Here is a 15140-nt window from a genome sequence, read left to right as displayed (position 1 = left end):
TGGATAACAATCTAGCTTCTAACAACAACAAACATATGAAACATATGTGTGAACTGCGGTTATGAGACATATATGAGAACGATCCTTCGCAGTAAAGCACTATTTGAGCAATAGTGAAAATCAGACCTGAAAAAAATTTCAGGCCTGTACGGGATTCAAACCACTGACCTCTGCGATACTAGTGCAGCGCTCTACCAATTGAGCTAACAAGCCAACTGGGAGCAGGCCATCAAATTAATTCGATATAAACCCGTAGATGATAAATCAAACAACAACAAACATATGAAACATATGTGTGAACTGCGGTTATGAGACGTATATGAGAACGATCCTTCGCAGTAAAGCACTATTTGAGCACTATTGCTATCTGCGAAGGATCGTTCTCATATAAATCTAGCTTCTCTCATGGCATCTACTGTTTCATCTGGCTGTAGCTCCCCCACAAATATCTCCTTCAAAACCTTCCTAAATGAATTAAGAAGATAAATTGTGTGTCAGTGATAAAAACTTTTTTACAGATCTGCTGCTGAAGAAGTTTGTTGAATAATTAATTTCTGATTCCTGTTTCAAGGTTGTTTTAGTGAACTCTACAGTTACATTACATAAATTCAGGTTTTTTTTTTCCATGGCATGGACAAATAAGCTTAATTGCTACTTGATTGTCCATTTGTTGAGTGATCTTGTTCCATACTAATAGCAGAGTTGAATCAGGGAGAATTTTCTTACAACAGCCCTTTGTTCCATTAAAGCAAAAAGAGAAGATTCATATGGTAATTTTTTAGTTAGAAACGATCTTACCCTGACAGACACGTCCTCGTTCTACCACTACCAAGGTTAATCTGATACCTGTGGCTTTCCTCTAGACTCCAGTGTGTAAGCACAAATACAATCAAAATGCCCCTCACTTTGTTCTCATAAAAGTTTGATGTGCATAAAAGCTTAAGCTTTTATCGTTTTCGACTTGCAAGTAGTAAGTAGCGATATGATTTTAGCTGGGTATATCCTATTTATTCTCTAATTCATTAGTTATCTTACTTAATTATTTAGACACGACCCCACAAGCGAAGTGTCGTTTTTAATACTTATCGTGTATAAATAAAGATTATTGATTGATTGATTGAGTGCAAGAGGTCACCTTCTAAAATATTTGTTGCAGCGAGTTCTTCCTAAATCAATAAAGTATTCACTTGCGTTATACATCTACACACACAGTTTTAGTTTCAATAGGAACTGAACATTTTGCTCTTTCCCACTGTTACGCATAAACAGGGGAACAATGGTATCGACATTCTACAAACAAGAACCACCAAAATCATACAGTGATATTGGTCAATAAAGGTGCTGTAAACAAAAAAATTAATGATATCACACAAATGATAACCCTGCGGCAGCCGGTGGAAGTTTTACCGCCCAGATAAGTCCGCCTGTTGCATACTTTTCGGACAGTTTTTTTTTTTTTTTTTTTTACATCTACTACGCTATGGAAGTGAATGTATGTTACTCTTTCTCACCGGATGTGTGGAAGAGTTGACTGACAAACGAAGATAATTTTGATTCCAAACAGCCAGTTTTGGGTTAGGAGTCCATGTATGGGAATACATTGGAATACATTGGAATACATTGGAATACATTGGAATACATTGAAAATATATACCGAGCTCAGGACATTTTACGGGGTCATACATGGACTCCTAACCGGTGAAAAAGAAGACGCCATTTTTGATTTGATTAGTGGTGTTTCACCAATACTAGCGGGAACTCACGACTAAAGTTTCCGTGAGGACCTTCTTCAAGAGCCATTACGATGAAAAACCTGTGATGGAACGGACCTCTTGGATACATGGAGGGGGAAAGAATTCTGAAGGCGCTTCTGAATGGTGAAACAAACGATTTGTTTGAAGACACCAAGGTCCGTCTTCGCCAGTATAGTTTTGCAATTATGTTTCCTTAAAGCAAGCTTATGATAGCTTTTAAAGTTTTGTGCAGTTTTATGATTATCATCAAGCTACAGGGAAACGATGTTGACTCTCCATCGATTGAATTTTAGTAAATGTGGAATACCATTCTTCTGAAAAATAATTGCGCACGATCGATGGAAAGGGTATTCGTTTGCCTTCATCGACGGGAGAATGTTTTACCCATGTAATACACTTGTTTTGCATACTGAACTTTACACATTTCCAAAGATACTGACAATAAGTAGAATTTATTCAACAATTAAGAGCTTCTTTCATCGGTGATCATTTCCGTTGGTGATCAATTCCGTTATTCTCATGTTCTCAAATTATGTGTGTTTTGGGGGTGACATTGTAAGGAGAAATGAGATGCTAGTCACCCCCAAGTCAAAGGGTTAAAAAAGGCGAAATCTGTTTAATATTTTTGTGAGTACATGAAACAACATTTTGAAAGATGGCATGATTATGTTTATGAAGCAATTCTCTAATTTTCTTTTAGACTATCTTTCTCCGCTACGATCACCCTTGAATGCCAAAAATGGCAGCAAGTTGGGTTGCAAAGTTGCAGAAGAATCTGTGTCAAAATACACATTGTTTTCAACCAAGTTTCTGAGATGGGCTATTGAGACTTTGAAAAAAGTCAAAGCAAAAGGGAAGCACCTTGATGAAATCACAAACTCCTCAAATTTAGGTAAGTGAGAGCTGCAAAATAAGTGTACAGAGTTTTCAAAAAGGATTGGCTATTAGCCAGTATATGGTTAGTTGCATGCATTCTGGGATCTTGGGGCATGCTACCCACAAAGTATTGTTTCTGGGAGAGGGAATGGCACAGGGGTGAGAGGACTCACCCCCCCCTCCATGTTGTGATGCAGGTTCAATTCCTGGACTTGGCATGAGATGTGGGTTGACTCAGTTTTTGGTTCTTGTCCTCACCCCAAGAGTATTTTCTCCAGGTCTTCCTGTTTTCCTCTCTCTGTAAAAATCTGCAAAAAATTTTTTTTCTTTCTTTTCTTCTATTTATCTCCCTGTCATGGGGAGCATCGCATATGGTCTTAGGCAATAAAGACCCAGTTACCCCCAATTGAGTTGGTTTGTACTTAATCTATTTAAAATGTATGGGCTCTAAAATTCTATCTTATGCATTTGTTTGGAAGTATATGCAAAGTGATATGATAGTTGGTTGGCTAGGTAAACATGACCTAGGTAGAGATTGAATGGGTGCTCAACCAGCATGAAAATGTAATTTAACCTTAAATATTTTTGTGGATGTTTATGCGAAAATGGCCTTCAAGGAAGTTGTTTGTTCAGGAAATTTGTTGTTTTTTCATAACTCAAAATCAAGGTAGTTTTTTTTATGTTCTAAAATGGTGGCCAGTACTTAAGGAGAACCCTGAATGTTTATGACTTTTTTTGTCCCTTCCTCTCCAAGCATCTGAATATAAAAAAGAGACTTGAAGAAACCTCAGAATTTTTTTTATTTCTTATCTTTGATAATCAATCTCAAAATGACTTTTGTCTCCTACACGAAATATAGTTTCTAGTTGTGTGATAGTGGGAAACAATACACCTGTATACCTTCTTAGAACACCCCAGATCATTTTGGTGAACTGACAATACTGACTTTAGTAGTAGTAAAATACTAATGAACAACTTCCTTAAAATGGTTGAAAGATGTTAATTTTGTTTGTAAGGGTTCATACTTATCCTTCATTAGAAGTAATGTGAAAATTAAAATGATTACTGACTAATATACAATTCTATGAATTTTTGTTTAGTGAGTACGTTGCTCAGCGACACATTATCTATTCAGAATGGTAAATATCTCAAGTTTATTCCTTCACTGGACCAACTTGGCAAGACAATTTATTTGATTATTGTTCAGCTCATATCTAAGGGTCAGTTTGACCAGGCTTTTTGTCATGCTAATGACTTGCTCAAGTTCATTCAAGTGGTCAAGTCCTGGAAAAACTATGATGGTGGAAAAATGGAGAAGGGGCTCTCTTCACTCTCTCTTCGAATAAATGGATGGTCTCCATTGTCAAATAGAACTCCTTATCTTGTGGAAGGAAAGTATTCTACTGTTTGTTACTAGTCAGTTTGTGAGAGGTGATGGGTGAAGTACAACTGTATGCTGTCATTCAAAGTACAGTTTTTGATTCACAGTTTTGTTTTCTTCACAGAATTCACATTCTGAGAGAATGTGTTACAGTTGCACAGGAAGCAAGCAAGGTTATTCACGATGCTTTTGAAGACCCTGATATTCCTTTATCTCTTAATGAGCTGTGATGGCTGGGTAGTACTGTTTACAATGTAGGCTGTGTGTCTTATCAAAGCGACTGTTTGATAAGACAGAGCTTGCTTGTTACAAGACCAAAAGGTAACAAAAGACTTTCTTTTACATTCTGACTTCTTCTTATGGTTTCCCCTTTCATAAGTGAAGTACAACTGTACCTGCCAAAATGTTTGATTGAATTGTTCCAAACTTTTTCAGCTATGACACAGCAGTAGAGCAAATTGCTGTCATCAAACAGTTGAGAGAGCTGTACGTTGTTCACAAAGATGAGTTTCACTATGCATCAGCTGCATTAGAACTTGCTATAGCCCTGCATAGCTTAGGAGAGGTAGACCTTGAAGAAGAGAGGTAAGTGTCTTATCCTGTATAGGTTTAATGGTTACCAGCTGACATACAGGCCAGGGCTGTTGCTAACTGTCAGCTGCTGGTGAAATTTGGCAGAAGAAAAGTGGAAGTCGGCAGCTGGATTTTTGGCCAGCAATCACCTGGTAAAGCACAACCGGCCATTCCAAGGTTACACACTTACAATTACGTATGATGCGCGATCCTTGCAGTAGATAGTGCTATTTAAGCAATAGTGAAAATCAGACCTGAAAAAAAAAATCAGGCCTGTACGGGATTGGAACCTCTGACCTCTGCGATACTAGTGCAGCGGTCTACCAATTGAGCTAACAAGCCAACTGGGAGCAGGCCGTTAAGTTGATTTGTAATAAACCCGTGAAAGTGATAAATTAGATACAATGAAATATATGAAGTTCATATATTTTGAACTGCGGTATGAGATACGTATGATGCACGATCCTCGCAGTAGATAGCGCTATTTAAGCAATAGCGCTACAGTGTATTTAAGCAATAGCGCTATCTACTGCGAGGATTGTGCATTATGCGTATCTAATACCGCAGTTCAAAATATATGAACTTCATATATTTCATTGTACACTTACAATTGTTCACCGCCTTTGAGCCACCTCACTTGAAATTTCAGCCAGTAGCCTAACTTCTCAGCTACCAGCCTGAAAGGCCTAGTGCTGTTGGACAGGATGTTAGTCAATGGCAGGCAGGGCTCCAATTTAATTTTTGGATCACTAACCCTTCGGGTTAGTAGACATCTTTTTTACTAACCAAATAATAAAGTTTGGTATCCAAGCTCACAAGTTACGATATCTCAAATATTGAACATTTTGATAATAACAACTAGGACAAATTAAAGAGTAGCTGAAATTGCATAGTGACCTCAAAAACATAGACAATTATCCACCTATTTTATTTCCCTCTTGTTTACCATGATTAGTCAAGAACAGTACATCTACAGCATTCTCTAAAAAGAGTTAAAGTTGACTTAACAACTTGAGTATTCTAAGTATTCCTCTGAGAGTCGGGCCTACGTGCTCTTTGCCCTGAGGTCTACTGATGTTTAAATATGTTAGAAAATTTTACTCACCATGTCGGGTTAGTTGGACAAATTTTTAGTAACCAAACGTTGAAAATTACTAACCATTGGTTAATGGGTTACCATTAATTTGGAGCCCTTGCTTGTAAATCCACAGCATTTAAGTTGCTATTACCAATCCATACTCATGGTTGGAAAGGGTCAGTATGAAACTAGAGTGGGTTGCCTGAGAACAAAACACAGTGGCCTTGGTTAGGACTCCAAAACAGTCCTCTTAAATTGGAGTTCAGCATGGTAACCATGGATTGACAAAGTCTCCTATTAATTGTGAAGAATTTTTATCATCTTCTTATTGAAAGGACAAAGTTGGTCATTCAAACTGTCAGTTACTTTTATTAAAATGAATCTTTACTCAGCAGACACCTTGATGGGCAGGGACAAAAAAAATTGATCCCTTTCAAGTACATCAAATCTGCATCAAAAGAAACCTAGACCTGCGATGAGCAGACACTGCAGGGCTCGACACTAATAGTAGCTGAGTTTCTTTAGATCTGCACTGCAGCACTGTCAAGAAGCTGGGGAGACTCTAGAGCAGTTATTGGACTCAACAGATAGTCAGGATGAGGAGAAAAACATGCATTCATGTTTGCTGGATAGACTTGGTGCTGCATATTTATGGCAGGCTTTGCTTGAGCACAAAGATGCAGTAAATGAGAGAGCAACTTCAGCAAGGCCAGAGCTTTCTGACAGTTATGAAGGAGAAGAGGAAAGTACTGGAAACTTTTTTGATTAAGATCTGATCTGACAATTTGATGACCCACCCAGGTCTCAAATTTGGATTTCTTGAGGTCGTGCTGGCTGCAGGCTATCTGTTAGGCCACTGAGTGTGCCTCCAACAAAGAGACGCACTGGGGCAAGAAGTTGATTTCAGTTAACTTGAAGTCTAGAGTGAACATTACTTATACAGATTTTATATTGTTCCTTGTTCAACACATTTTCAGGAACAAATTGTTGTCTTTGATGAAATGTCATGTGCCTGTTTTACAATAGACATGAATTTTGTAGTCAGTTTTTCTACAACAACAACATACTGTACCTGTACGTGTACATGGAGGACCGTGCAGAAGGGAAAGGGGCCCTGACATTGCACCTCCGGTGCATCCCCAAAAGCACCTCATTCCCTCAAAATATCAGACTGTCAAATGAAATGTTGGTGTAACTTTTCAGATAGAAGATATCTGCCTGGAGCAACCATTTATGGAATCACTTTGTGCAGCTTTGGAAATGTGGACGTCACTAAGGACCAAATCACTGCAACAAGACACCAGTGGAAAGGTAAATGTTTCCTGGAAAAAGCATTTTAGGGCTATGTAATATATTTTTTTACTTTAATCTCCAAAACATTAATACTTTTTTCACTGGCAGTGAGAATTCTTTATTTGAAAACAAGTGAAACTGTAAAATTCCAAGAACAGTTTTCTTTCATGGGGAATTTGTTGTGAGAACTAAATAGGTATCAGCTTTTGATACTTTCAGACGTTTTACGATAGGTACTTAAACAATTTGAAAGATGTGCCATTAAAGATTTATGGATTACTAAAATTTAAATGCTGTGCTAAGTCTGCACTCAAACAGAGTGCCCACCCAGCTCGAGGTTATCCTGGTTTCCATTGAATTCACCCTTTAAATCCCAAGACCTAATCACTAATTCTCCCCTCTAGCTGCTACACATTTCCTTGTAAATAAGTTATAAGAATTTGGTGTTAGATCAAGAGAACAACTTCTACATGATAAGTTCAAGTATTCTCATTACCTGTTGAATCATGTATGGGCTTTAAAGGGAGAAGATACATGTTTAAATCATTTCTGGGAGTTAAAGGGCTAAGCAACTAGGCGTATTACTACTCCCCAAGATGGGATGCTAGTCCATTGCAAGGTTATCCCCTTCCCCCAGCATTTTATCACTTGGCAGGCTTTTCATCTGTACTCCTGGTTACAGAGAGGCACGTGATAGAAAAGAAAGCTGTGTTTTGCCCAAGTGGACACAGCAAAATGACCCAGCCAGTTCTCAGACCCAGACCTCTTGACCCGCAGTACAGCATACTAACCATTGGGTTACTGCATCTCCCACTGTATACAATACATTTAATCTTGCATGAATGTTATTCTCACTGAATTTTTTTTTTATGTTCTAGGTTGACCTGGACCGTCTTATTAATCCTGAAGAGACATATCATTACTTGCTTATCACCGCTGAAATGTTTGGGCTTTTAAAACAGGTGAAACCTGCTACGTACTTTCATTGGTGACGATTTGGATTTCCCACAGGCAATTAACTGTTCATGCAGTCCTGTCACAACATGACCATGGCAATGGAAATGTTAAAAAAATGTTTCGGTATAAGAAATGACAGCAGTTTTAAGAGATTTAAGTATTTGAAGGAAAAGGCTATCACTCAACAGAAAAGAATGATTTTCTCCAGTCAGGTCTTTTTTATCTCGACTGGGAAATTTTATACAGTGAGGATCCTTCCCTTTGTTATCAGTGGTGTAATGAATAATGTAGGTTCTGCATTGTTGGAGGTTATTACAAGATAATTTGGTTGTATCAACTGGGTTAATAAATATTAATTGGCCGCAGCAAAGAATTTCTAAAGCTGATATTCCAAGGTTAAGCCCTTTATCAGAGCAAATGGTGAAGGGTTAATACTTGAAACATCAGCTTCAGAAATTCTTTTCAGCATCCGATTGGCATGTACATTATCAACTCAGCTGATGAAACCAAATTATATGTACTTATAACTCCCCCCCCCCCCCCCATCTGCCCCATCTGATGCAGCACAACATATGGGTATCTTCAAAAAATTAAGCATGTGGGAACATCTTCCATTGCACCACTCCCTTCCCAGGATTAACTCTGCTACCCTTAGGCTTAGGCAAGTTAAGCCAATAATTTCTATCCGCTTTGTAATACTGAGCGTTTTAAAAATGCTTTTATTAATAGACTTGGTTTGAAGCATAACTTAGCTGTAAGTAATTAATACACATTTTAGCCCATTACACTTTATATGTAACACTTGATATGTATTTTATCAGTGAAATAAAGACTATTTACTATTTTAATTTACAACAGTTTCCCATCAGAATCTTACCCCCTTTATTCATTCAATGAATGAATTGTTTTCTTGCAGCCCTTAAAAAAAGCAAGTGCTCTTTGCATGGCTGCCAGTATATCCCAATCAGTTGGTACCAAAGATATGCTGGATAATGGATTGTGTGCCCTAAGTGATGCTGTTCACTCATTGTGTGACATTCTGGACTTGTCACATGCTTCAATTATTCTGTCTCATACAAGTAACCTGGTTGATAGATTTGAGCCCTGCAGTACTTCATGGGTTCAGTTCTTGTTGGCCAAGAGTCACTATTTGCTAGTCACAGGAAAGGTATGAAAAATCAAAATCATTATTAACCCTATCACTGCTTTAACTAACTCTACTTACTGTCTGCCAAACACTTCTCGTGATGTAAGTTTGGAAAATTTGGTATTGGATTAACTAAATAATCCTCTACAATTGATTTTTTTCTTTATTCTCCTCACTTGTCTGCTTGACATTGTACTGATGTTGTAAGGAGAATTCCTGTCTTGGTCTCTGACATGGGAGTCAAAGGGTTAAACAAGCATTCATCATGCAGGCATACATGTATACGTGGTACTCTAGCTCCATGTTGGTGATTTTTCTTTGTGCTGAAGAACTTGGAATAGCTTTAGGCAAGGAAACTGTGGGCCAGCTAGCCTCTGAGAGCAGCAGGGAAATCCAATTTGTATAGTAATCACATGATTTTGAGTGCAATTTGGAATAAATAAGCACGAGTAAATTTTTTCAAAGACTAACAAAATTGCATGAGCCCATAGGGTGAGTGCAATTTGTGATCTTTGAAAACATTTACAAGTGATTATTTATTCCAAATTGCACGAGAAAATCATGTGATTATGTATTAATAATATACATGAAAAAATACGAGGTAGCTTCTCATAACTACGCGGAAGAAAAGCGCATGCATCACGTGCAAAAATAATTTATTGAAATCCTGCAAGTGACATTGACCTTGACATTGACATTGACCAATTATTCTGACCAATCAGAATGTCTGGTTTGTTTCTTTCTTTGCACTGAATTAACCCTCTTCTGTACTGAATTAACTCTCTTCTGCACTGAATTAACTGAAAACTGCGTTCATCTTAACCAATCAGAACTGAGAAATTTTTTCATGTATATTATACAATATACGGTATAGGAGGAAATACCAATTAAACAGGTCTATAATAGGCAGTACGTGTAAACACGGGATTGTTCAGTTTGTGATGTGTGTGTCAGTTGTGGTTTTCATTGATTAATGTTTAGTATTCGGAAGGGGAGGTCTCCCTGAAGGAAGCACTGCAGAGTGAAGTCTTCACACACAAGAGTTACAAGTCCCACCTGTTGAAAGCCAGATGGAAATCAATTTGCTGTGAATATGCAATGCTCCCACCCACAATCCACAAATTTAAGATAATAGTTGGTAAGTTCACTCTTCTTCTTTGGAAATTCCTCTTTCCAAAACTTAGATCTACTCTTCTCCACAGTTATTCAGTAACTTTTTCATAATGGAAATGGGAATTTAGCAGTGGATATTCCATAAGATGGCTCTTCTTGTCCACTGATACTAGGTCTAATTGGAATTTGGAGTGTTTGTTTTTGGAGACCCCTAGAAAGATCCTTGGAGTAAGGAAAAAAACTAACAACAAACTCAACCCACATGTGACACCAGGTCCAAGAATTGAACTAATGGGAGGCGAGTGACCTCACCACCGCCCAATCCCAGCTCCCCAATATTGATTTTTTATTTCATTGTTTTCATAAACCGTCGCCAAGTGACCTGTGAAAATTTAGGCAGACTTAGTACCAACAAAACAGTCTGTTCAACCTGATAATTTTTGATCAGTGAATCAATTCATGAGTTTATGAGTAATTCCCAGGTGACAGTTATTTTTTTTAGTATTATCATTGTTGAGATCCTCTACTTGGTTCACTGACTCCTGGAATGGGCTATGGATGCACTTCATAAACTAACACAAATGGCTGAAGAAATCTTTGGTTTAGATGCGTTTTGTACTGGCAAACAGATACACAAGCAAAAGGAAAATTTGTTGGGTAAGGTGATTGAGGAATTTTTGTTTCCTTTTATTCTTGACACAATTCTGCAGATCCCTGCTTGCAAAGTAGTGCCCCTGATTTCTATGAGCTTCTACTAGGGACAATGTGTTCTGATGACTGGGATAATACAGGGGTTTCATTAAGGGCCAGGCACCAGGCAAATTGACCGGTTGTGAGGACGGTTTTGCCCACCTGATTTGACGGTCTGGAGGAAAGTTTATCTTATAAAGAAGTTCAGTTCAAAGAGTTTTGCCCGCCTGTGAAAACCAGTTTCCCTCCTGCAGAAAACATTAATGAAGCCCCTGATAATATATACCTAAATCATGTGGTTGGCAATACCTTGCAATCCTAATTCAGGCTTTGAGATAGAGTTGTGCTTGTAATTGGATGTGTTATTATCCTGATTAAAATATAGAGAAAAGTGCAATCAAACTGGCCTGAAACATGGGAGAGTTTTCTTCTGTTTTATTATTAAACTTTTAATCACATATTTTGGCATCTATTCCTTTTGTTTGTGCAGATTTGCTAGCCACATCAGAAAGTTCTGGCCAAAACCTTTCTAGTTTGTCAATCCTAAATGACTTGCTCTCATCCCTGTTACAAGTTGGTCAGCTGTATGCTCATCAGGGAGCTGTGAGGGAAGCTTTGAGGCAGTTTGTGGATGGTGTTGCACTAGCAAGGCAATTTTGCCTACCATACAGGTGATTTATTAATGTTTAGTAAAAGCTCTGTTAAACTTTTGGACCCACACTAGATCAGAAAGTCAAGGAGCATCAATCCAAAATTTTAGATGAGAGAATTTTGAGGATAATATTAACTGTCCTTGTCTGTTACTCTTAGACATCAAGCTGTTACCAGAACAGGAAAGAGAATAAAGTAAGATCTTAAAAATTGTTTGCTGAACATGAAGTTGTGCTGAAAATGAAGGGTTAATTTCTTTTGTTTTATTCCCCTGATGTGAATTCAACATTGAATTAATCTGCTGGTAATTGGTAAATTTGCCTTGTCCAAACCAGCAAAACAGTTATTTTTCAAATTTTTTTCTTTTTTTTTTTTTTTTGCAATTACGGCAAATGTATAAACAAATTTCATTTCAACTTCTTATGTCCCCATAGAGCAAGATATCTTAGCTATAGTAAAGATGCCAAAGGGGAATTGTTTACCTCTAAAGATTAATTTGGAACTAGTTTTTAGAAGACTCATCTAGACTACAAAGATAATGGCAAAGTTTACATCCTTTTTGTTAATTTAAGTTGAAGTTTCAACTCAAATTAATTAAAGATGACTTCACTGACTAGTGACCAGGGATATTTTCAATTGGATCCCTGTGGTTTTGTTATTTTAGGAGAATAGCAAAGGATTTTTCTAAACCTTTGGTATATATGATAACACCTTTGCTTGTGAGTACTTGTAGCTACTGTTGCATTTGATAGACTTCTATTTGTTATGTATACAAAAGAGAGAGATTTTTCGTGACCTTGTGAAAACCAGTTGGATGCTTTTACCTCTTAGACATGGCACACAACTGTCCGTGTTTACTGGTATCCCCAATTACTGTGGCAGTGAGTGACTCAAAGTTTATCTGCTCCTTTATATGGGATGCAAAAACAAGGAACTAGAACCTTTGATGCCAGAACAAGGAACTAGAACATGGCTGCGAGAACAGGGGATTACAGAACAGGGAACTAGAACATGGATGCCAGAACAGGGAACTACTGTAAGACATGGGATGTCAACAGGGAACTAGAACATGGGATGCCAGAGCAGGGAACTTAATAAATCTACAAGTAGATTTCTCTTTATTTTGTTATTTCCTTTTTGTCTGTTAGGAAAACAAAGGAGATCTGGTGAAGCTTGCAGAACGTCTTTCCTCCTTGTCACTTGATGACTCTTCAACTAATACTGCTCACCAAAAACTGGCTGCCCTGGTCAAGACTTGAAACATCATGAAGTTTTCCTTGTGTGCAACTGAGAGATACAAACACGGTCTCTTCACTCCTGAAGAAATTTCCCTATTGCAGAACATGCCTAAAGGTACATTATAGTTATTTTACAAGCAATAGCGAGCTTTCAGCTGTGTTATGCAGCCAAACCAGCTTCCAAGAAAGTGTTTAAAGTGCACCTAAACCCAAAATTTTTTTTTCGCTTAACGAAATAAGCTTATTTTTTGGAGTATTTCTGTGCAAAAATTTTTTAATATGCTCAAATCTTTAATTTTCTATGCCCAGTCAAAATACGGAAAATCGGCCGCCATCTTGCCCCACGACCGAGTTTAAAGAAGAATGGCTCTAGCGGGTAATGTGACGTCAAATCGAGAACACGAAAGTCTGCATCTCACACATTTTCACTTGTTTGGGAAGATTGTCGTCGATATTGTCCGAAATATGCCGACTAGGTGTGTTTTATGAAGAATGTATGAAGCGCGATACCCTCTTGCAAATTTCGCACGTTGCTACATCCTTCTACAACACACTTAGTCGACATATTTTCGGACAATTATCGACTACAACCTTCCCAAACAAGTGAAAATGTGTGAAATGCAGACTTTCGTGTTCTCGATTTGACGTCACATTACCCACTAGAGCCATTCCTCTTTAAACTCGGTCGTGGGGCAAGATGGCGGCCGATTTTCCGTATTTTGACTGGACATAGAAAATTGAAGATTTGAGCAAATAAAAAAATTTTTGCGCAGAAATACTCAAAAAAATAAGCTTACTTCGTTAAGCGAAAAAAATTTTTTGGGTGTAGGTGCACTTTAACTGTTCAACTTTCTCAGGATTGGTTTGTAGAACAGTGTGACTCTTATAACAGGAGAATATTTTTTTCTAGCGAAATGTAATTATCACTAATTTAACATAATTCTTTAAGCAAAATTACTTTGTTAAAAACTTTTTGTTACCAGACCACCTCATTTGACTCTTCCCAATTCTTCAGCTCATGCTACACATAGAACTGATGATTACATTTGCCATGAATTTTTAGTTCCTTTGACAAGTAGAACTGAAATTTAATTTGTTACATTGAGCAAATAATGAATTTTGGCAATAATCCTATAGTGTGATATTGACAAGGTAAGAAATTAGAATTATTGTTTTCTAGAGTGGACTGTTTGCACTTTGGAAACCTTCACACATCCAGTAAGCAAGGACAGAGAACTGCTGATCTGCAGGGTAAGGGCTGACTGTGATCCTGCTGTGGTTAAGATTAACACAACATCTGGAGAAGCACAGAACAAGGATTGCACTGTATGTCGATGTGTTTGTAACAACTTGGTTATATTGCGGTTACTCTATTGTTGTATTTAGGGAGAGTGGACCTCTCACCTCTACGTTGGAGGAGGTAGTAGCTTACAGTCAGTTGAGATTCTGTAGTGCAGGTGGAAGCTTTGTCCAAGGTCACCATGAGGGGTTTTTGGGTAAAACACTGAATTCTCACAATACCTCTTTATTCTAGAAGATCACTAGAAATACGTCTGAGCAAACTGTCTGGATATCTGACAAAACACTGGGGATAACCCGAGCTTACTAGTAGATAATTTCTCATTTAACCACTAGAAAGTCTGTAAGTAATGATAAAAGCACAAGAACAGGGTTGGCGAAGTAAATTAACCTAATTAACTATTGACTGAAACAATTTATTTTGTAAAGGGAGACAAAGTTGTTGTGGATCTTTCAAAGCTGTTCCAGTCTGGTGTATTGGAGGAATTTACAGACATAATGAATGACAGCATCAAAAGCATGAATATTAACAACACAACCGAGTGGTGGACACTAAGGACAAGGCTTGACAGGAGAATGAAGGTGATCAACATTTCAACTCTCACGAGCCATGAATGTGTATCCTCTCCTATGACATAACTGAAAGTCTAAATTGTAATAATTATGGTCATTTCTTGAGAACCTTTTGGAGAAACTTGAAGGTTCTTGGCTTGGAAGATGGAGAGGAGTTCTTCTTGGTCAGCCTATTGATGAAGAGTATTGTGAATCAATAGCATCCTTAGCCAGAGAGTTGGAAGAGAAAGTTTCAATCCTGTGTGGATGTTGTCCTGATAATCATTTGCTTGAAGTATGTTGTGCATGAATCAATCAGAGTTTCCCGAGTTATAAGGATGGCAGATTGTATGAAAAATGTTTTGTCCATCAATCTTTGTTATGATTTGTGTGCCATCTTTGGTGCTTGACCCAAAGATGACAATTGAAGTAGCAAAACCTTGCATAGTAACCGAATGGAAACTAGGGATGGTTGAGTGGCAAGAGCACTCACCTCCCTGCTGTTCCACAGGTTCAATTCCCAGACCTGGTGTCATAT

At 37.8% G+C, this 15140-nt stretch overlaps 3 protein-coding genes across 14 annotated transcripts in view; 2 read left to right on the top strand and 1 right to left on the bottom strand.

The window, feature by feature from the left end:
• The window catches only part of LOC148736568 (serine/threonine-protein kinase Nek11-like), a 4593-nt gene extending 4508 nt beyond the window's left edge, over positions 1 to 85 (bottom strand). For both annotated transcript variants that reach the window (XM_088755009.1, XM_088755008.1), the window contains exon 1: positions 1 to 85. This exon is cut by the window's left edge and continues 2 nt beyond it. In XM_088755009.1, coding sequence (XP_088611135.1) covers positions 1 to 70 — 70 coding nt within the window. In that variant the 5' untranslated portion in view covers positions 71 to 85.
• Positions 86 to 1717: 1632 nt separating this feature from the next.
• LOC148736567 (uncharacterized) lies at positions 1718 to 4164 on the top strand. Of its 4 annotated transcripts, none has more exons than XR_015998385.1 (3): positions 1718 to 1909; positions 2455 to 2646; positions 3731 to 4079. XR_015998385.1 is itself a non-coding variant. In XM_088751964.1 (3 exons), exons 1-3 carry the CDS (start codon positions 1841 to 1843, stop codon positions 4147 to 4149), a joined length of 243 nt encoding a protein of 80 aa, XP_088608090.1. In that variant the 5' UTR covers positions 1718 to 1840; the 3' UTR covers positions 4150 to 4164. The 4 variants fall into 4 exon arrangements, 3 of the variants coding, with proteins under 3 accessions (XP_088608090.1, XP_088608091.1, XP_088608089.1); XM_088751964.1 differs by lacking the exon at positions 3731 to 4079 and adding an exon at positions 4136 to 4164 and having other exon boundaries at positions 1718 to 1877; XM_088751965.1 differs by having other exon boundaries at positions 1718 to 1877; positions 3838 to 4079.
• A 140-nt stretch (positions 4165 to 4304) lies between these two features.
• LOC148736566 (uncharacterized) lies at positions 4305 to 14614 on the top strand. 8 transcript variants are annotated; one of them, XM_088751951.1, is made up of 14 exons: positions 4305 to 4332; positions 4447 to 4596; positions 5234 to 5345; positions 6058 to 6282; positions 6866 to 6973; positions 7834 to 7917; positions 8829 to 9080; positions 10041 to 10197; positions 10779 to 10829; positions 11353 to 11533; positions 11673 to 11708; positions 12178 to 12232; positions 12662 to 12866; positions 14480 to 14614. In XM_088751951.1, exons 4-13 carry the CDS (start codon positions 6259 to 6261, stop codon positions 12770 to 12772), a joined length of 1059 nt encoding a protein of 352 aa, XP_088608077.1. In that variant the 5' UTR covers positions 4305 to 4332; positions 4447 to 4596; positions 5234 to 5345; positions 6058 to 6258; the 3' UTR covers positions 12773 to 12866; positions 14480 to 14614. The 8 variants fall into 8 exon arrangements, with proteins under 8 accessions (XP_088608077.1, XP_088608075.1, XP_088608076.1 ...); XM_088751949.1 differs by lacking the exon at positions 5234 to 5345; XM_088751950.1 differs by lacking the exon at positions 5234 to 5345 and having other exon boundaries at positions 6055 to 6282.
• Positions 14615 to 15140: the final 526 nt, after the last annotated feature.

The sequence above is a fragment of the Stylophora pistillata genome, chromosome 3, assembly GCF_964205215.1.
Source record: "Stylophora pistillata chromosome 3, jaStyPist1.2, whole genome shotgun sequence".
In the NCBI taxonomy this organism is placed as follows: Eukaryota; Metazoa; Cnidaria; class Anthozoa; order Scleractinia; family Pocilloporidae; genus Stylophora; species Stylophora pistillata.
This window is presented reverse-complemented; position numbering and strand designations above follow the sequence as displayed.

Coding starts and splice junctions, on each gene's coding strand:
- LOC148736567 (XM_088751963.1), top strand. CDS start 1,841: ATGGAGGGGGAAAGAATTCTGAAGGCGCTTCTGAATG. Junction 1,878..2,454: donor TCTGAAGGCGCTTCTGAATG/GTGAAACAAACG, acceptor ATTTTCTTTTAG/ACTATCTTTCTCCGCTACGA. Junction 2,647..3,730: donor CACAAACTCCTCAAATTTAG/GTAAGTGAGAGC, acceptor ATTTTTGTTTAG/TGAGTACGTTGCTCAGCGAC.
- LOC148736566 (XM_088751948.1), top strand. CDS start 6,349: ATGAGAGAGCAACTTCAGCAAGGCCAGAGCTTTCTGACAGTTATGAAG. Junction 10,830..11,352: donor GCAAAAGGAAAATTTGTTGG/GTAAGGTGATTG, acceptor TTGTTTGTGCAG/ATTTGCTAGCCACATCAGAA. Junction 11,534..11,672: donor CAATTTTGCCTACCATACAG/GTGATTTATTAA, acceptor TGTTACTCTTAG/ACATCAAGCTGTTACCAGAA.